Source organism: Cyclopterus lumpus, chromosome 21, assembly GCF_009769545.1.
Source record: "Cyclopterus lumpus isolate fCycLum1 chromosome 21, fCycLum1.pri, whole genome shotgun sequence".
NCBI classification, from domain to species: domain Eukaryota; kingdom Metazoa; phylum Chordata; class Actinopteri; order Perciformes; family Cyclopteridae; genus Cyclopterus; species Cyclopterus lumpus.
Genome location: NC_046986.1, coordinates 18,416,921 through 18,439,092, shown reverse-complemented (window position 1 = coordinate 18,439,092; position 22,172 = coordinate 18,416,921). Strand labels below are relative to the sequence as shown.

General features: G+C 42.7%; 1 protein-coding gene across 2 annotated transcripts; it reads right to left on the bottom strand.

Annotated features, from left to right (window-relative positions):
* Positions 1-9,407: 9,407 nt before the first annotated feature.
* On the bottom strand, positions 9,408-20,736 carry tnfsf11 (TNF superfamily member 11). Of its 2 annotated transcripts, XR_004611810.1 has the most exons (6): positions 20,328-20,736; positions 18,799-18,834; positions 15,842-15,968; positions 14,065-15,193; positions 10,915-10,917; positions 9,408-9,429 (listed from the first exon to the last, which is right to left on the bottom strand). XR_004611810.1 is itself a non-coding variant. In XM_034561675.1 (4 exons), the coding sequence occupies exons 1-4, from the start codon at positions 20,526-20,528 to the stop codon at positions 14,760-14,762; spliced, it is 798 nt and encodes a 265-aa protein (XP_034417566.1). In that variant the 5' UTR covers positions 20,529-20,736; the 3' UTR covers positions 13,462-14,759. The 2 variants fall into 2 exon arrangements, 1 of the variants encoding a protein (XP_034417566.1); XM_034561675.1 differs by lacking the exons at positions 9,408-9,429; positions 10,915-10,917 and having other exon boundaries at positions 13,462-15,193.
* Positions 20,737-22,172: the final 1,436 nt, after the last annotated feature.

The window sequence follows — 22,172 nt, the reverse complement described above, 5'->3', positions numbered from 1 at the left end:
TAAAAATGACATTTTTGACTTTTTTGACATTTTGTGAGTAGAACTTTATTCTTTCATCGAACAACAAAAACATGAACGTTGAATAAAAAAGGTGTATTCCCTATGATCACCACGTCCCTGAATCCTTTCAGGTCTAAATGCTTTCTTCCTGGACCTCATCAACGTCCTCCTCACTGCTGTAAAAAGTTAGTCTACTGTATACAAATAAACTTGGTATTAAAATGAACATGGCTTCAGTTTACCAAGTAATCAATATGCTAGATGATGACAAACAGTGTTGGGAAAGTTCACTTTCTACATGAACTAGTTCAGTTCATAGTTCACACATTTTAAAATGAACTAGTTCAGTTCATAGTTCATAATTCAAAATGTTGAACTAAGTTCACAGCTCCAAAAAATTAACTAGTTCAGTTATTTTTTTCAATATGTTGCGAGCCATAATTGAAATCTCTATCTGTCTGCAATACCGCTCTTGGCCTCTACGCAACTCGGGGCTCTCACACTTGGCAGGCATAGGGCTGAAATGTTCAGACGCAACACTGATGACAAAGATGTTCAAAAACAACAGAACGTTTTATCTTTACGTTTATGTTTCTGCCAGACAATGTTCCCAACCAGCTGCATTCAGGGTCCAGCTGAGGTAGGCGTGCATAGTCTTGTTCTCAACTACATTTAAGTTCCCTGTTATATGCTTTTGCAAAAAAAATTATTTTTTTCAAAATTCCCCAAATTCCCGAGGAAACTTTCCGGAAATTTACCGGAAACTTTCCATCCCTTTGCAACCCTACTTGGTCTATCTGTCTTGTTAATCTTAATCCTCCCAATCTAATGTTTCACATGCATGACCATAACTCTGCTGGCTTGGCCATGAGGCTTCGCTGCCAGATGTGTCTTTCTGAAGCATCCCTGAAGTTGTTCCATCATCCGACCCAAAGAAATATGACCAATGGTGTCAATCCATCCAAAACAAAGAGCGTCAATCAGTGGAAAGTGTTGAGTTTGAGCAACATTTTTACATCCAGCGTCGTGAGCGCTGGTGGTGGATGGAACACTGATTGAGATTGATTGATACCTCAAACCAAGTTCCCCCGCTAAGACTTATTTCTCCCCCTTGTCAGCTGCCATGCTGTTGTTGATTTTGCAACTTGAAGAACTCCACTGGCAGATTAGTAGAAACAGATACCCGTTTGTTAGATTATGGTCTTAAAAAGCGCGCCAGCAGTCGACACTCCGCATGCAGACATCAAAAGGAGATTACAAGAAAATATATGATATATAGTGTGTGTTTTCCCACATCCTCGTCTGACTTTGAATGTTGCAGTGCTGTCAGTGAGTTCATCACCCTGGCTATGTAATTCCAAACAGCTGTTTATGTGTGTGTGTGTGTGTGTGTGTGTGTGTGTGTGTGTGTGTGGGTGTGTGTGTGTGCGCTATATGTAATCCTGTGTATATCAAAGTGTGTATGTGTGTACGCGTGTGTGATCCTCTCCCAGACTAACCCCAACACACCACACAGACAGACGGTTGTTGATTCCTGGATTCCTCTCTCTAATCTGCTGCCGCTGCTGTGGTTTACAGCAGACAATCTGACGATTCGCTGCAGGGAAATGGCTTTACGTGACATGTTTGTTTCCAATCAGTGCGGGGATTAAGCAAGAATAAATAGGGTCTTCCATCTCAGGTGATACATCTCCTGCAACACACTCACACACACACCGCCTCAGACTCTGAAGTGCGGTCTTGCTGCCGGTTAATTCAGCTATGACTATAGTATTTGAGTTTGATCCCATCCCAAGGTCGACTGGATTCTGGTAAAAGGATGTTTGGCAGAGCTGTACGAACCCATGTCCATAACCCTGTGGGTGGAGGTTTTTACTAGCTCTCTGTGTGTGTCCTGTTGTGTGTGTGTGCGTATGTGTGTGTGCTCGCGTTGCCCTTCTTTTGAACACCTCGCTCTTTTGAACAAATGTCAAGACTGCTTTCGCTGGCCAGGCTCGGGTCCATTTGTTTGTCCACACGGTTTCGCAAACACTTAAATCATGGCAGGAACAGCGTGTGAGAAACCGGTGATGAAATGCACTTTGGGAAGAGAATAAAAATAAGACTTTAAGTAAGAAGAGAAAAAAGAATCATAAGGGATTGCATTAGGACTTAGAGAAAATCATGCCGCTGCGATCAAAGCGACAAGCCACAAATGTCTACTTTACCATTTTAGACAATTCTTAACTGCTGCACCTCATCACCTGCAATCAACGACAGACTTGCTTATAATTGTTGAAGACATGCCATGCGTGACAGTGAATGTAATCAGATAACTTTGATTCAAGGCAAAGGCAAAACATACAGCAATACAAATCCATTTTGTCTTTAAGACAATAGTACACAAAAGTGTTATACAGAGGGCAGAGCGGTCTTTGTGCGGCCACTCTTCGTGACATATTGGAATAATCTGCCGCTCAGGGACAACTGTGGGTTGAAAGGCTGGCTCCAGCGACAGGATGTTTCTCATGTCACAGGAAGTGAACTCGGTCGTCTGAGCTAATGAGGTTTCCCCCCCAAAAAAACATCTCTACAACTCGGTCCGAATCGTCTCAGTAGTTTCTGAAAATTACTCTGCACCAGGAAAAGGATATGAAGCCTATTTAAAACACTATATTACAGAGCTGCCAACTTTTCGAAAAACCTTGGAGTGAGATTTTGTCGGGGGTGACCAAAATGTTGCCGCGCACGCAGCCACACACGTTGGTGGCTCAAATATCAGGACATTTGAATTAATTTGGCGTTGTGCCGATGTTGTGCGCTGCATTCTGGTGTTTTGTGGGGCCCGTAGTCGTTGATAGGGGCGGCCTACTGGAGATGGACAACATTGGTTACATTCTATGAAGCAAACACATGGTGGTTCGCCTCCAGGAAATGTTGGTTTAAGTAGATGTTATTTCATGCATTCTAGTGGATTTTTGGGTGGTATGGTAAAGATGTGCAATACCTGAACTTATTCTGATTCATGTTCATCTGCTCATGACTTTCAGGGCCTTCTAGACTTGAGCTGAACATTCAACCAAAAAACTATTGTTGCGCCTCAATGACTGTCTGTACCACAATATAGCCTAATTAATAGACCTGTGTTTAAGAAGGTAGGTTGATTGGCATTTTGATTACAATGGCATTCAACTAATTCTTAATCGAAACATTACATTACATTACATTACATGTCATTTAGCTGACGCTTTTATCCAAAGCGACTTACAATAAGTGCATAAAACCGTGAGTCCAAACTCAGAACAACAAGAATCAAGCAAGTACAATTTCTTCAATAAAGTTAAACTACAAAGTACTATCCGTAAGTGCCATTTAAGTGCTACTAAAGTGCTATCGGTAAGTGCTACTACGGCATTTAAGTGCTACCTATTCAAGGTATAGTCGAAAAGATGTGTTTTTAGTTTGCGCCGGAAGATGTAGAGACTTTCTGCTGTCCTGATGTCAATGGGGAGCTCGTTCCACCAATGAGGAGCCAGCACAGCAAACAGTCCTAACCTAACCTATATTGTTAATAATTGTATTTTTAAGAGCAAAAAAGCAAAATATGACACAAGATTAGTTAGGGAGAACTATTTTTCATTATTCAAGAAAAAAGTGCAACAAATAAAGTGCTTAAACAGTAGCCAATTCAACCAAAACAATGGTTCAACACATAAATAAAATAACAAAAAATGAGGTATCAGAGATCAGAATTTTTTACGATTTGTGGGCAAGGTTGTACTGGCCTGTGGCCTTCTTGGAGGCCTTGATGACCACTGAGGGGGGCTCCCATCTGAAGCAGTGCTCCAGGTCGGCCATCTTTATGGCCATGATGGAGGACAGGGTACCATCCAATGCCAGGCTATTTCTGGTCTTTGTTTTATTTAGTCCCACAACTGAAAACACCCTCTCAGCATCTGCATTTGAATGGGGCAACACCAGGACCAGCTTGGCGACGGCAGCAAGCCTCTGAAATTCTTTGGCTCCTGTCACCTATTGAAAATGAACCAAGAACAAAATGGAAAAACATACCATATTTTGTTTTCATTAATACTGTAAGTATACTGTAACAAACTTCAGATACAACATGCATAGTTTGCATCATGTATGACACAATATATGCATGCATCAATAAAAGCAACAGATGTAGTCAAGCCACACCTGCCCAAAAAAATGTATACCTTATGTTTCCTAGTTGCCATTCCAGCCCAGATTTATCGTGAACCAACTGTAACACACTAATTATCAGTTCAAGTATTTCCTCTGTTCTCGGTTCTTTGCCCGAATCTCTCCCGTTCAGTTCCTTGCTAATCTCTTGAAGGGTTTGAGCATCTGCTGTCTGCTGAGCATTAAAAGATACATCGGAGCCGACTACAGTAAATAAGTCATCAAAGCTCATTTGCATAGGAAGAGACAACACCCATTTGTGAAAAGAAATATTAAAAAAATAAACACAGAGGTCATCTTAACTAACCACAAGGCATATATAGGTATCATCTGTATATAATCAAATGGTTTCAGTTTACAAAAAGCCTGAGTGTTTTTCCCAGGAACACAAACTTAAGTAACGGAGCAGTGATGTGAGCTTCCTGCCTCAGCCGCCTTTTTTCTCTCTTTTTCTTTTCTACATTTGCATGGCATGTTTTGTCTGCAGCAAGTCACATATAAATATGCGATTTATGTCCATTGTAAGTGCATGATAATGTTTTTCACCCATTTTTGTTTCTGTGTCATAATATATTCTTATCACCAGATTAGCTTTTGCTTCTTCATTGATTTAATCTTTTATTGCTATATTTCAGATGCTGTCCCTGGCTAATATGTCGTACTTAGTCACTGACATTGTGCTTTGCATTGCTCCTTATTACTTGTGGAAATAAATAAAGATAGACAAATCAAATAAAATAAAAGGCAGACTTCTCTTCGGCAAAGCAAAATTATTATTAAAGGGGAGTTGAACATGTGCTTGCGGTGCCAAAACAAGCATTGCGTTCGTGAACACGGTGAACCCTTGGCCTGCTCAGTTTGTGTAACAGCCCTTCAACCTCCCAATGTTTCCTGACGGCTCATCGTTCCTGATCTGGTTCCAAGCCCACTTTCAACCACAGCTTTCTCTTTATAAACCCGATTAACCTGTTCTGTCCTTGTTGCTGTCAAGAAACTCTAACTTCAATGCCAAAGGTGCCAACTCGCAAAGTGTTGAACGTTTACCCTGTATTTCTGGTTATTAAACCAAGAGCAACATTGCATAACATGCATGTTCTGTCAAGCTGCCACTATATATATTCCTCCAACAACACATCTGTGAGGAGAGGGACAGACCTTTGGCCCACTGTACCTCCTTCACATTATCCGCAATGTAATAGGAGAATTCATCTCCCGATGGGCCCGAACAGTCGTCAGTCTAAATATTGTCTGACAGGCAAGAATCAGCAGGAGCACTTTCAATAAAATGAGATTTTGGATTTATAAAGCCATATGGACCTGACAGATAGGCTGAGGAGCTTCTCGGGTAGAGCAGCGTGTTGGCGGTTAGCATGTGCTGTGTGGTCCTATCAAAGCCCAAACTGCTGGAAAACTGCTGCTCAAATCATATTTTTTGTGTCTGAGATAAAGATGAAGATCAAATCGGCTTTGGTTTGACGAAGAAAAGAGTCAGCGAGATTGCCAATCGTGATATTGATTTCCATGTGGGTGTAGAGGGGAAGTAAAACCTGTTGGTAAATTGCCCGTGGCCTGCGGTCATAATTTAATTTATTACGTTGTCTTTCAACTGCAGCGACTTGTTTTGCTCCTCCATGCAGACCTCCTCCTCTTCACTGTTTGACCACAGGCAACTGCTCATTCTTTCCAACACAATCCTAAAGAGAGCATGCAACTACTGCTAACTATTATTTATTGTGAACAACAGTTGCATTGTCTACATAATTTCTTACACAATGCAAGGATTGCCGAGATTATAATATTTAGAATCTGCACAAACAGCCAGCCGGTCGTGACCGTTTCGCCACAACCCACCGGCCAATCAAACAATTAGCCGTGCAGCAACACAAACAGCCAACCAAAGGGCCGGCCGACAAGACCACGGGTCAGTCAGTGAGATAACCGGCCTGTTTTCAAGAGGCAATCACGAGCCACCCAGTAGAGCTTCAACAATTATTCACTAAGTTCTTTTAGTCACAAATGTTATTGATTCTCGCTTTGTTTCAGCACAGAACTAAACAGCAGACCCAACAATATTTAATAAACAATGTAATGAAACAAAGAAAAGCCGACAATTCAAATGTCAAACCATATAATACAGACCTAATAGGTCAATCTGGGTTTGGTTTGGAACAGTTACACACAAAACCGTAAACAATATCCAAAAGAGCATCTTCAGATTCATGATTTAGTCAATTGCACATACATAATCAAGGCTACAGGAGTAAATATGCATAAATATATGTTATTCCTGTGCACTTTTGGAGTGTTTGTTTTTCATTTCCTCTTTGCTCTGACTGTTTTTTTTGTTGATCATCACAAGTTACTGGAGGCACTTTCACTCGAGAGTAAAGAGTTTACAGGTCTCACGTTATTTCAGTAATAGTAAGCGTCGGTGCCAAAACGTTGAATCGACTCAGGAATGTTGCCGTTGTGATATTATACAGTCTATGATTACGAGGTGCTGAGCGCGGGCGGCCCTGCAATTCTAACCATGTGCCTCGCTCGTGACCATACTTGTCATTTTGCAGCATTCCGCTGCACGTTCCTCCGGGGTCTTCGCTTTTTTGAATGCGCTCCATAGTTTCTCTCCATTTTTTCTCTCTTTGCATTGCTCAATGTCGACCAATCACGTGTGATGACGGATAGAGATTAAACTGTCAGGTTAACAGCAGGCGGGGTGGGTCAACGGTCTCTTGGGCTTGAGCAATTGTGAATAAATAGTATGATAAACAAAATGATACAATGTTTTTGAAAGCAGGATCTGAAAGAGACATCACAATTACTCTTACTTAAAAAAATATTTAGATAAACTATCCGTCAACCAACATTGACCTTATCACAAGCAAACCCTCCCGACCAGCAACATCAAACTCTTTGACGAACAAAAAAAGAACTCGAAGCGTAAGGGAGCGAGGGATGAAATCAGCACCATATGAATGACATTCCAGCTAGTCTCAATTCTGGGTGTGTTGCTTGTTGTTGCTGGTGGTTTGGGAAGTCTGGGAGCCTCTGCTGATTTAGGTCTCATATTTTGACATTGTCCTGGCTCAACTCCTTTGTCTGAGTCATGCCCCTGCCGTCACTGCATCGCAGATCAGACCCGCTGACGGACAAGCTTTGGCTTGATCACATCGAGGGCACTGAGTTGCAGGTGTCTTCGTGAGGATTATTGTGTGACTCTGTCCAGGTGTCACCACATCTTCATGGAAGACCTGATCCATCTGAGACATTTTATCCAGGGATTACTCCAGGGAGTTGTCGCTGCTGCATCACGCATGGGGATTCCCTCTGCGTGTGTCTATGTGTGTGTGTGTGTGTGTGTGTGTGTGTGTGTGTGCGTGTGTGTGTGTGTGTGTGTGTGTGTGTGCGTGTGTTGTCTGTGACTATTGGCTCAAAGCTTTCCTGTTTTTAACGTTATATTAACATTCCCTCTTCCTCTGGGAGTAATTTGAAATCCCTTGATTAAAACCAGTATTCAGAACCCTAAATACTGAAGGATATTATTCAAGGCAATAGGAATTTGTAGGCATGCAATCAAAATTGAGAGGAAAATATTGCATTTAATTAAACTGTAACGATCCCCATGTTGTAGTGTTTATAGTTTTTGTTTGTATTGGTCATGTTACAGAATGTGCTTTGATGTGTGTTTTGCTCTATTATGCGTTAAGCTCTACTACCCTGTGCTGCTATTTGTCTATTTATGTTGGTTCCTTTAAGTGTGAGTTAAGCTTCGATTGAGCAGAATGTGGAGCAAAAATGTTTCCGACTGGAGATTATAGACTGTATTTGTTATTTTCAGGAGAAGGTCAGTTTTTGATAGCACTTAATTGCACATGGATATGTTTTTGTTTCATTTGTTGTTCATGGAATGAAGTACTTTTCATGAGGTCCGAGCCTCATCGCCAGATAGCTGACTATGGAAAGTGTTGTGCACGTTGGAGTTGGACATGGTGGTCTACATGAGTCTGAACCCTTTACATCCTGCAAGAAGGGTTTTAACAAGCTGCCACTACGCTTACTATTTATAAAAATATTATAAATATATAGATTATTATTATATTACTAGTGTGTACATTCATGACTCAAAATAGAGTGTTGGCATTTGTATAAAATACAACACAGTACACTTTCTCAGGGATAGAGCAGGAAATCCCATCTTTGTCTATAAAAAACTGATTTTTAAACCTGATTCCTATGAATCCTTGTTGGGATGTGCATTCAGTGTTATGCAGCCTTTTTTCATGAGAATGTTTGAAAATCAGCAGGAAACAACATTGTTGTATTAAGTGTATTAAGTACCAGTAAGAGAAAACAGAATCCCGTTTTAGTGAAGCTGGTGTAGAAATAGGAACAAAAAAGTACACCAGTATATGTTCATTTAATATGAGTAAATATATAAGTAATTAAATATCAGATTTAATTGTCTGACCTTGGGAATAAGTTCTGCCGTCAAAAGGAATAACGACCTTTAGTTATTAAAATATTAACATTCAGGTTGGGCATTCTAGTTTTTATAAAGCTAGTATGGCCATTGTGTGGAAATAGCTTAATGTGACAATAAAATCAAAATTAAATAAAATCTTTTGACAGTAATAACACTAATCCTTCCATGTAACATAAACACAAAATCACTATTGTGCTGAACTCACTGAGAATCAACACTGGACTTTTTTGCTCATTGTTTGGGTTTTACAGTCCATAAATGGGGCAGTGCAGTTGTCTCTAAATTTACTTTTTTTGGGTGGAATATCACAGACAATATTTGAGAACCACGGGCTTGAAGCAACTTCAAATCAAATTTGGACTATTGTGATGAGTTGTACCTGAATTCAGCAACATCTTATCATCACATGTTGGTGTGTTTTAGTTAAAAGTGTTGCCATCATCCATAAGGGTAAGGTATTGTGAACATGTATTTCCATTCAAATATTTCCAAATCTCGATGAAATCAGAGCTCAGGTTTCTTCTGGTTTCACCACTGATGGCCAGTCCTTGGCTCAGAGTTTGTGAGACTTCTCTAATGTGCCAACAGCAGCGCTGACTACTGGGTATTTCTTAAGATAATGAGTCATTTGTTTATGAAAAGCAACAAAATATGTCCTTTTCTATACTTGATGAATGTTAGCTGCAAATGGTGGTTTATATGAGGACACGCTCATATTTTGACTGACCACTAACACACACACACACACACACACACACACACTCACACACATTCACACCTGGAAGCTGCCCAGTATAACCACAGTCTGATCTGTTGGATACTTGAAAATACTTAAATCGAAAGCAGAACAATTTGACATTCTCGTGCTATTATTGGATATATCTTTGCTTCTTGAATGAACACGTAAAATTCAAGTTGGCATACGACGTAAATAAGAAAAGATTGTCATAACATTTTGTAAGGTTGATAAAACAATCTCACCACAAGGTCCATTTGAAGCTATCCTCGAGCTTTTAATTGACCCCTTTCGATAAGACCCGCCCTCAAACGCACAGACTCTAATTATAAGCTTTGAAGCTTTAATGTTGACCATGTACCTTCATTAAAATGTGTTGTTCCTGTTCGAATCACTGAATCAGTACCCACATTTTGCTTTGTCAGCTGGTACGGGTTACAGAAACAGACTGCAGGGTATCGTTCGCTCTGCCAAATTGCAGGCCCGACCTTGAATGACCTTCCTCATCCGTACAAGGTTAGGACTTTGACGAAGGCCCGGTCAAGATCCTAGCCACTGTCCAAGGAGGTCACACTGCTGCAGATACGATCTCCCATGATGCAGCACCAACAGGCGTAAGAACTAATCCATCCCTGCTGCCATTGGCCTTTTAAATAACTCAATGTGATCTTTATAATATATTGATTGTTTATCGTATGTTTGACTCTTGTTGTTCTTTAATTTCATTGTCTTGTCGTGGTGGTTCACTTTTACACAACGATCTGTCGGCTTTAGCTTCCATCTTTGTCTTTGTAGCCTGTTTCACTGCTGCATCAGTTTGACATCCTGGAAATATCCTTCAAATGGATACTGAAGACCCGCTTTTCCCTTTATATTAATTCAGGGAGTGCAGTTAGTGACAGTTTGGACTCCATGGTAACGTAGCTCTGACAGTTCGAGTCATATGTATCCCACAACTTCTACTGTTCCGAGCCCTTTAAGGCATTAATAAAAACAAAGTCATTATTTAATAAACTTAAATTAATAGCCAAACTAAAAAGGCTGTATCTCTGCAACCACAAGGCATATTCGAATAATGTTGGTGTTAAAATAAACAGTAACACTTGTGTGATATTGTTCAGATGTGTTAATACCACTATATGTGTTACTGGTTAAGAGTAAATGAAGATGGCACACACCACAAATTAAAGGTTTCAGGTTTGCATAAAAAATAAGGCCCTTTCAGGATGATCATCTAATTGGAATGACGCACAAGATGTGAACCGTCTGTCTGCAAAGTTTTACTTTGAAAAAGTGAAGTAGAACAAAATCAGAGTTTTTAGTAGAGAAAGTTTAGGCCAACATCTTAGTTTTAGTCCAAATGGGCATTTGGGCACATTTGGGCACCATGTGTACCATTTGAATTTTCTCATGTAACAAACTATATATTTCACTTGTATATTACTATTGGTGTTCAACTAACTGTTCTACAAAAGGTCTAAAAAATGTCTACAAAAGGAGTGTGCAACACGAGCTAAAGCAACAGCTGTTCATTCTGCGTCATGAAGATTTTCTCCTCCATGACCACTTAAGATTACGCACGGAGTTAACTCGTAAATGCGTTGGTCGATTTCTGGAAATGAACTATCCCTTTTATCGTTAGAGACAATAGAATTGAGCTGCAAAAGAAGATTGACAGCACTTTGAGCCAATAGGCTTTAGATAGGCGTTGTCATTGGTGAAGCGTACGATCCGATACAATATGTGAACCGTCATTTGTCTATAATATATTTGTAATCTTTTATTTATTGTTGGAGTTGTGTTTCGAGCAGGTATAATTAGGGGACCCTCGGTTTCAAGGGTTTTTTAAATGTCATATTTTAGATGTGCTCTCCATGGTGCTGAAGCCAGGTCAAAAGAGACAAGTACAAGGTCAGAGGGGTCACGGATATCAAAAGTGGGATAACCTCATGATCAAGATTTGAGGGAGGGAAGAACAATTTAAAAAAAGGTAGGAGAGAGAGGGGAGGCATTTGAACCCGTTGGGGTGACATTGCATGTGCCCGAACCAACTGACCCTTTACATTCGTTATGAATTTGCTCATCATGGGTGTGTCCTTTGATCGAGTAAACGGCTGGACGGCTGACGACCTACACATTTTCACACAGACGTAGACAGTCTGGCACGCACTCTTTGCTGACAGCTCATGCAGGAGATGACAGGGCCTGGTTACAGTAATAACCCTCCCGCTATCTCACGCCCATGCGTCTGCAGCATAGCCTGTAAATCTCACTCTGTTATTGTTTTAATAACACTAATGTTAGCATTAGCCAAGTGGTAAAAACGTCAGACATCTGAAGCCAGAGACATCAGAGCTATATTGGGGTGAAGACAAAGGGCGAGGGCCCAGCTTGTGAAAATAGCTGGCCGTGCTGACTCAGCAGCAGAAGAGAGTGTGAGTGCGTGTGCACGTGTGAGCAAAGTTGGTTGTATGTGTGATCTTTTTCCTTTTAAATGCATGTGGGCACACGTTTTTTACGTCGATATTTAGTCGTATGCAAGCGTGCGAAACACTAAGCAACCTGACTGCACATAACAAAGACCTCCAGCTGTTCGGTGAAACTGAGCTCAATTTCTTCCAAACCGCAAAGTCTCGTAAAGCTGAGCACCCATAGTTAGCCCGACTTCTATATGGATGCCTCTGGTGCTGCTTATTTGGGGGGAAACACCCTGATATATTTTCCAACACACAACTTTGATTTTCTGAATCAACAGCTCCAACTCTTTAAAAGACTGTGGAATAATGTCTGATGGAGATGCAACATCAAGAAACCATAGAAGGCCCGGAGCTCGTCATGGACGATGTAAAGAGCATGCGGGCGGGAGTGAAAATACAAGTCAGCGATCCGTTTCATTCCCTGTAGTTCAAATCCATACATACTCTCACATGGACAGGGCCATTGCTTTTCATAGACCCCTGTGTTTTTACATATGTGAGTCATAAAATAGGCCGGTGAGTTCTGCACGTGAAGCTTGTGTGTGTGTGTGTGTGGTTCCAGTGGACGCCAAGCTTTCCATAATGTTTACTGACACAACACATTTTAATGGGTTTTTGTTCAGCGCCAAGAATTGAGAAATCAAGTCACTTCAAAAGGGTGGCACACTAGCTCGTTCTCTGTTTACCTTCACGGCTTCAGCTATTTAAATCTGAAACTGAGCAGCTCCACGGACGCCACAGCTGAATTGTTTGTGTCGTTGCAAAACGGCAAATGCAAGTTGTATTGTTTGTTGTATGCATAAGAACCGTTCTCAAAAACAACATTCTTTTAGGGCATATGTAAACCATTTCCCTTTAAAAAAATTAAAATAAAATTCTTCTTTTTTGTAAAGACATGAAGGCCAATACAACTTTACACTTTTACAGTCAGTGAAAGGAAATATGGCTTTGAAAATCCTGTCAAAATTAATTAGCTCATTGTGCACCTCAGGCCAAGTGTTTTTCCTGCAGATCCCGGGTTGCATTTCAGACTCTCGGTTACATCAGAACAATGAGCTGGGAGCGGGGTGAGGCCCCAACGTGTGAACCCCAGCTCTGCTCTGGCCGGATGCTGGTGAATGGCCAAGTGAGACAATAGAGCTTTGTTTGGCTTTCGAGTCTGGACTTTTAAAAACGGTTTCTCGCGGGGCTTTACGGGAGACCCATCGCCACAACCATCATACCGACTGACACGCGCTGCAGCGGGGTGACCTGTGTGTGCCGCTCGGATCCGGAGCAGCGTGACTACACCTTTTGTTTTGTTAGCGGTGTTGGAAGTTTCCAAAGATTGTGAAGATTATCAAATTGCACATTGCAATAATATTGCAGTCAGGGTGGCCTTTTCATCGGGTTTCAGTGCAAGGTGGCTGTCATCTAATCCTCTTCACCCGCAAACAATAGCACCATAGGCCACGTCGGGTCATGTCAATACACAAGGAACACTGTTACAAAAGTAGTTTTTTTTATTATTATTATTAAAACACAAGACACATTAAGACATAAATAAAAAAATAAAATTAAAAAAAACACTGAATGGAAAAAGGAATCTATCAGATGAAGATCTTACAGGTATGCTACAATCTTGTAGAAGAAACAATATATCCATATTGCTTTTGGCTAGGTAAGTGCACACAGAATTGTCAAAATCAAGATACATAAATATGGAATTTAAAATGAAGCCCCTGTGTTTTTATTACAAAAAAAGCGTGTCTACTATATCCTCTCTAAGTGCTGCATAATGAATGTCACACAGAGATAAAATATAAATGATTTTTTTTACAGCCGATAGGTCACTTCAAAAATGACCCGTCTCTGTACTTCTATAGCTAATAAATAAATATTTAGTGCATATTCCCATTGACCTCACTGAAGAGCCAAATGAAAAACAAAACATTTAAGTTAAAGATGAACCAAACTCAATTCGGTCCGTCTAGTTAAAGACAAGAGTCTATTCGTGTAATTTATGGTCAGACAGTCCAGCTATCTGCATCGTTTGTCCATCGTCATAAACATAACAGACAGATTTCATTCCCTCTCTCGGTTTGTAATGACATTGTCGCGTAGTCGCCTTCGGTGAAGCAGGCCGCTCTCAGACAGAAAAATGGAATACTTGTTGAGTGTTTGGAGAGCGCGCGCACATACACACACACACACACACACACAACCTTCTTCTTAAGCTGCTTTTGTTGCTTAAAGAAACAACGTCGGCGTCAAAGTGAATCTTTAGGAGACTCTGAGGGTGATATAACTCACCGTCTAACTGCCTGTTTCCAATTACACCGTTGAGTTACTTACTGGTGAGGACGCCTCGTTCACACCCACCAAACCTTTCAGGAAAACATTTGTGGATTCACTGCCGTGGGTCAGAGGCCGACCTGGGAATTAATTTTATTCTGTGATAATCTGCTAAGTACAAGCAGATGCTGCATCAGCTACAGCACTCTTTGTGCCCCCCCCCCAACAATCAACATTGATAAATCTTTTCTCACTGCACTTCTTGCCAACAAACTTGCTTCCTAAGTCGCTCCCTTGTGATTTGTTTAATTAGTGCAACACATGTCTGTGCTTAAGTCTAAATGTGGTAATATGAACTGAAATGTATTGACATTTCTCAACACCAGACACAATACAAAAAAAAAAAGCAAGACAAGATGTTAAAAAGGTGACGACCTTTTTCCATTCTTTTTCTCATATATGACTCGCCGATTTGGTGAAGAGCGATGTAAAAAAACAACAACAACAACACGAACAAGACAAGTCAACGTGGTAAATCGCTAACAGTGGTTCTTTGGCATATCAAATGTTCAGTAGCATGTCTGCTCCCCACGTGTTTTCACTTTCAGTTACCCAACTTTATGGCACCAAAATACGTCCCTTCTCCCTCCGGGTCCAGCATCCAAGCATTGGACACGTTGACGTACAAGGCGTCCCCCTCGTCCAGGCGGACCCCTCGGCCCTGCTGGGCGCAGTACATGTTATAGGTCGTGATGTTCCAGCGCATAGTGCTGCCCGTTTTCATCAGCACCATGGACTTGCTGTTCTGTTTGATGCTCTCGTGGTAGACATACTGGATGAGCTGGGTGTTGCTCACATCCACCGGTGGGAGCCCGGCCAAACTGCTTTCCTCCGGTCTGTAGTAGCGGAAGCAGGTCTTGGCGTAAATATAGTAGAAACCCGACTCCATCACCAGCAGTTTCCCCCTCTGGTAGCCCATTCTGTTGCGGTATCCGTGCTCCTCGTCCCAGTCGATGGTGATGGCCTTCGTTAGACCCTCTACATGGCAACAAGAGCAGCATTTAAAAAAAAAAAAAGAAAACATCATACACTAAACAAAAGAACAAGGTTTCAGAAGTTCTAAGCAGTGGGCAGGTTTCAAACTGTTTGTAAACAGGAAGTAGCTGTTGCATCACAAGCTGGTCAATAACCTCCTTAAGTATCAGTTAGAGGTGGTCAAATGTTGCATTCAACTTTATAAATATAAGTATTTTGGCGAGTTATCATTCATGCAGTTTAGAATGAGTGAGAATGTCACATCATGCGAACCCAGCTGACATTAAATGGTCATTTAGTTACACTTCTTTGGCTAGTGTTTTGTCACTTAAAAGTATGTATTTGTTGTTTACATATTTAATAAACAGCATATAATCATGTCATGTATGTCGACTGTAGTCCATATTAATACTTTTACTCTTAATGGTTCATATGTTGGCGTGGCAACGTTTGCTGCTTTTAAATATTTAGAAATGAAGGAATAATCTCTGCAGAACAACGAGTAACAACTGCGTGATGCAACCGTTTTCATTTAGTGAATCTCCACTTCTGTCGGAACTAAGTTCACCCTGAAGGAGAGAAGTTACATCCGATATGGCTCTGATTGTTTCTAGTGCATTAACGTATGGATGCTAACTCAACCGGACTCACTCTTTGAGTACTCCTTGGTCTCTCCAATTGGTAGATGAGCTGATGGCAGGCTCTCTTTGGAGGTTTTGCACCGTCCTTTTTTCCTCGTGTCTCTCAACGCGTTCAGCACCGGCTCCGTCTGTACTTCCTGAAGAGCAACACCAAAAGAAAACACTGAAGAACACCATTTAAAAAAATAATAATAATTTAAAATAAAAATGAACAGCAACATAAAGAAAAACACTTTTTTTTGTATGTGTGTGTGGTATCCTCCTCTGAGAAGTTGTCCAAACTGAAACTTAGACCCACACTTAAATATTAACCTGCACGTTACCCACAAACGCAACAATACGGTTTTACCACAGCTTTCTTTTTTTCTCCAGCTGTCTCTTTGAATATCCGTCGCCTTGTGTGGAATAGTGTGTGCGTGTGAACGCGGTGAAGGGCTGATCATGAGGCCTCCTGGTGAGTGTAACCTTTCAGATAGATTGCGCTTCACTCGGATTTGGCACAAATAGTATCTGAACTGCACCCCCCACCCCCCAGTGCTGATTCTATTCAAGGCCGATGACGCCGCCATCCTCAGTCTGAGCCGGGCTGTCCTCCTCAGGCAAGACGGAGCATATACACTCACGGAAAACATGGTTTCCAAGCAAGTAAACAGTTACTGCAGCGGGGGCTGCCAACTCACTTACACATCTGGCATGAGATTAAAATATCAGGTTGTTTTGTTTTCTGCCTCTACCTATAATCTTTCACTCACATAAATTGTACAGCTCTGTTAGTTACTTGGAGGGGGGGGGGTGTTGCAATGTTTCAAGTACGACACCATTTTGGATGCAACTGGTACATCTTTAAATGAAGTGTGCATGCACACGTCCAGCAGATAGAAATACATATGTTATGTATATGTGTTTTATGGTTTTCATTCATTTCCTCTGATTCAATAATCTCAGGTATCCGGGGAATATCCTCTCACCCTAACTCTGAGCCAACGCCTAACAAAAACAAAGAGACGGGAGGAATGGAAGGTGTTGTTTTGGAGAGAAACATTACCAACTTTAACAGACAACTTGAGCACAAACACTGCTACAACAAACTCCACTACAAAAGCACTAACAAGGTTTTAAGGCACTAACAACGCTGCACCTGCGGCGTGCTAATAATATTACTGTGAAGTATGTATTCACGTGCCAAGTCCAGACAAATCTGCACGCATCTCAGACTAAGATTAGCAGCGTCTATCCTCCAAAAACAATTTGCTGCACAAACATGTTTATAGCGCTGGGTCTTGGAACGAGACGGGGGTAAACATCGTCCTGCCAAGGCTGCGAAGTCATTGTGAACGCGCTCGCAATTGGCCCCGGCACTGTGGTATCTATCTTGATTTGTGGCGAGACCACGCCGTACCTCCTTCGCCAGAGAGACGAGATTATTTAGACAAAGTCGCTGCAGCTTGCCAGCTTCCTGGTCTACAGTGTGATCTAGAATTAAATTGTGACAACCGCTCTGCCCCAGACGGAGCTGCTCCACGAAGGAGAACTGTGTATACACGAATGACTGGACTCCACATGCTGGTTCCGTGAATACCACGGTGCACGCAGGCCTCGGTGCGGCACTTGAACTCCCGTACGCACGGCATGCATCCTTCAACATCTCCATTATGTCGGCGAGTGGTTTCTTAGACGAGAACAACAACAAAAGAAGTCCTCTCACCACTCGAGGCTCGGCCACCAGAGCAGCTCGTCCCTTTGTGCTTCGCGCCGCATCAGTCAGACCTCCTTCTGAGAAGGACCTGCAGAGCAGACGGCTGTCCACTGAGGCCCTGCTATCTAGCAAAAACCCCTGAAAGGCCACCAGTCTCCGGGCTGACCCAAACACAACACAGCGCCGGGCCAAGTGGGCCTATCACCCCGACACCTCATAAAAGATCCCAGCAAGTCTCCCTGCGCTCCATGGGAAATAGCCGGGGGGGGGGGGGCTAACGACACAATGAGCTCCTCAGTCCAAGACCGGCTGGGTGGTTTGTGGAAGTACTCCACTAGGGATACCCAGAGCAAACACAAACACATAATATGAGAAGGAAATTAAAGCATTATGGGAAACCAAACCCCAGTGAAGCACAGCAGTCCCTTTATTCTGTGTTGTTTTACTTCCTGGTTCCATGGTTTCTTCTTTTTTTGGGGGCATTTGCATTTGCTCGGGGGAAACGTGTGCCAAAAAATGGGCGGCAACTTCCATAAAAATGAGAAACAAAACATATGACTCCAACAATCAGGCGTTCCTATTTTATAACTCCCTCGTGCCACCGCTGATCATCGAAGGAATACTCTGCAACCACGGTCGCCGAGGCTCGTTTTGGGAAAGAAGCTAATTGCCTCCATAACAAAAAGGCAGAACGGTGTTTTTCCTGCTGTGGTCGGACATCTTTCGCAGCCTGTGTGACCACCACCTGGGGGTTGGTGCTTTTGCAGAAGCTGAAAACGCACCCGGGAAAGTCAGTGCAAACTTGCAGATGATTATCTTATTTATGTCATGATGATTTGACGCTTCTCTTTTCGAAAAAAAACTAAGTTGTTTCCCATGCTGTACTTTCCCCCTGACAGCGGAAATACCTGCTAGGCTTCAAAACATTCTTGAAGCAGATTACTGTTGGCCTCCGATGTTTTGTTTGGCTCTGCAACTCTGTTATCAACGACCGCTCAATCAATCAAAAGTCTGCTCGCATTGAGTTTGTCGAGGTCGAAAATTTTTTATAATGGCGACAACGAGATGATATACATAGCAGGAGTCCTGCTATTAATATCAAAGACTTCAGGTGTGTGTGTGTGTGTGTGTGTCTGTTTCTGTGTCTGTGTGTGTGTGTGTGGTGTCGTAGCGTGAAGAAAAACCTGTTAAAATCTATCTGAGTGGACTGTGCTTCAGTCTGAGGGCATGTTGTGCTGCGGTGCTTTAGGTTAACCAGAGGTCACACTCACCTCTATTGGCCGATGTGGGGCTGAGGACAAATCTACCTGGAGACAGAAACACAGGAGCCGAGGTTAGAGAGGTCCATGTGGAAAATTACATCTCAAACCAGCACTGTCTGTTGGGAGAACCCCCCCACCCCCTGACAGGAGAGGGTGGGAGGAATATTTGACAAAACGTAGTTAACGGAGTTAAGTTATTTTCCACATGCATTCCACCGCAGCGGATTTATAAGCCGAGCACTGGTTCTCATTTGTTGGGCTGTTGTCTCTGAATAATTTAACAGCTGATACATTCGAACAAAACAAAAAATGGCAACGGTGGCTTTTGGCTTGATGCACAAATCAGAGCGGCGTTAATTTTTTAAACGAGCACATTCCTATGAAGACCCCGCCAGCGTTGAGCAGATTCCAGCTCCTCCACCATCTCCACGAAATTGTACAGGTGTTGAAAGGGGGGGGGGGGGCAGATGAGGGGTGCGGTGGCGCACGCACACACACACACACACACACACACACACACAAACACACACACACACACGCTGCCACATGCAGGGCATCCGGTGCACATGAACTCCGGCCAACCAGGAGGCATCCCATGCATTCCAGCTTTGATCACTACCTTAAAAAAAAAAAGGGGTCTGGCATCCCTCTCATCACAGATCAGATAAAAACCTGCATGTTATTACACAAATGGAGCCATGAAATGTGTCTCTTTAGAACAACATCACAGGCCCCGCAGCCTAAAAGAGGGCACAGATGAGCCGAGGAGAAGGCATCGGGCCAAAAAGGAGGAACGTTTGTATTCCTCGAGTCTTGCTTGAGCTTTGCCAGACCCCCTGCCTCCAAGCTCCTTGAAAACAGCTCTGCTTACGCTCTCGAAAGTGTACAATTTATGACACGTAGGCCTATAAATTACAAATACACGCCCACGGTGGCATGTAAACATGCACAAGAAAAATTGCAGCCGTGGAAAAGCTCAAGTGAAAACATCTGCATTTTTGCAAACATGACTTCAGATGTTTATCGCCTCGAAGCGGATCTGCGACGCTTTGAGAAGAAGGAATAAATATCTTGCTGAAATATCTTATCTTTGGAAAATGTCAGGCGGGCTTTTAGAGATGTTATCTGTCGGCGTTTACAGCGTTTTAACTGCCTGCCGCCGACGCGGAGCGTCTTCAAAGAGACGCCGAACAGTGCGCGGAATGTCGGCGCACAAGAAGCGTGTCGAAGGGTTTAAAAAAGAAAAATGCATTCGAGCTTTTTCCCCCTTTTCTTTTTCTTCTCCTCTTGTGCAGATTACACCTTCTTTACTTCTAAGGGCGCACGCCGCCAACTTTATGTAGAGATAGGAAACTTACTTATCTGTCACTTTATGGCGTTATAAACAATAAATTGCGCAAACGTCGTTGCACTATGTTAACTCGCTCGCAGCCCAGCAGAGAACTGTTGACAGTGTTTGTAGATCAATATTTACACTTGGGTAAACCCGGGCCAAGTGTCTCAAAGAAACCAGCACGCCAGTGTCACGTGGAGCCTACCTCTTGCAGGTAACCCGTCAGGTGTAATAAGATCGCCACGCTGGAAGCCACCTGAAGCAATCCCATAACAGCGAGGGTCCCGAATAGGAGCGGCCGGTAAGTGTGCTCCGAGCTCTGCACCGGGTGGAAGCGGTGCTGCCCTGCCTCGATGTCGACGGTGTTCCGCAGGTAGCCTCTGTACTCGCTGTGGGTAGCTGCCATGATGCGCGCTCTCTGTGTGCGTGTGTGTGTGTGTATGTGCCGTTCAGCCCCGGGGCCAGGTCCCAGACTCAATGCAAGGCAGGAAAGAGAGAAGTCAGCAAGAGTCCCTATAATCAGCGGTGGGTGGGCTGAAAAGAGCTCGTTCTCTCCGCGCAGCCAATCAGAAGGAACCTCGGTAGAGCGACGGGAACGACGGAGGCGAGACTGGCAACCCGGGCCGAGATGAGCGCACCACAGGTAAAGCGAGCTCTTTATGGCTCCACCCGGCCCTTGACAGGAACGCACTGACACGTGATCCACCCCTTCTGCACATCCCCCCCCACACCCCCCCACACCCCCCACCCCCCCTCGTGACACACACACACACACACACGCACACAAAAAGCCAATGCACTTCTAAATCTTCAAATCCCATCAACTCCGCTCATTGCAAAATACAGAATGTATGAATATGAAAATATTGTTCGCTTTAGCAGTAAAATAAGCTTCCGGTGTCAAACTCTGAAGCTCAAACATCCAAGTGAAGTGAGAATAAACACAACACATTTTAGAGCAGAGGGAGACATTCAGAATAAGTTAGAGACATAAAGCTTTGAGATGTAAATGCATGCATCTCAATAATCTATAATATGCATTCCTTCACACTGGCAGTTGGTTACATAATTATCATTGTTTTCTCCTTCTTGCTATCATTGTTTTCGGATCACTAACTCATTCCACGTGCTGGCGTGGCAGCTTAGAGCTGCAGAGTCAATGATATACTTTGTGTGCTGCCTCACTGACTCACAAAAGACAACAAGCCGGCGCACACCTCACACCATTGCCCCGCACCCCTGGAGGGACTTTCACTGTTTCATCCAAGAGGCTTTGCTTCATCCACTGTTGTGTCTCCGCTCGTCGCTTGTCATATCATATCACACAAAACCGGAATTCTGATGAATAGAAGTGCAATTTCACAAATTATAAGTGTATTTCGTCCATTAGCATCTATTTGCTGTCATGTCATTGAATGAACCATGGCTCAGTCCAGACCAGCACAACTATACTATATGTTGCAGCTCCCCCACCACCCTCTACTCTTCCTGCTGACCCCACTCCCCAAAACCGGACTGGTACACCTTTTATTACCTCCAAGATGTCGTCCTTTTATGCAGTTCTTTGGTTCCCCTATTTTAGTTTGTCTGTTCTGCTTTATTTTGAATTTGTAGTTTTCAATTCCTCTATTGTGTTCATTGCCTATATGGCATTGTCTCCTTTGCATCATGTATTTTCTGAAATGTTTACTTGTATTGATGTTGTGTTTTTGCCTTGCTTCTATGTAGAGCACTTTGTAGACCCTGTTTCTAAAGGTGCTATATAAATAAATGTATTATTATACATCAAAACACTCCTATCTGCTGAGTAGTTGAAAAGAGGTAATCATGCACTTTTCACATCCTATTATAACGTTCTATAAACTGGACTTGGCAGAAGAAAAGTCCCTGCAGGAAGCTTATCATTCCACTGCTCACACTACTCCCATCACTTCTTGTAAATGTGGGGAAGGGGATTTTTTTTTGGACAGACGTGGAATATAATATTCATAGCTATGTTTTCATTTGTGCGTAATCACCTGAGACAAAGAATCTTTGTGCTCTCGTTAGC

Coding starts and splice junctions, on each gene's coding strand:
- tnfsf11 (XM_034561675.1), bottom strand. CDS start 20,528: ATGGCAGCTACCCACAGCGAGTACAGAGGCTACCTGCGGAACACCGTC. Junction 15,969..18,798: donor CCCCACATCGGCCAATAGAG/GTGAGTGTGACC, acceptor GTTGCTCTTCAG/GAAGTACAGACGGAGCCGGT. Junction 15,194..15,841: donor GACCAAGGAGTACTCAAAGA/GTGAGTCCGGTT, acceptor GTTGCCATGTAG/AGGGTCTAACGAAGGCCATC.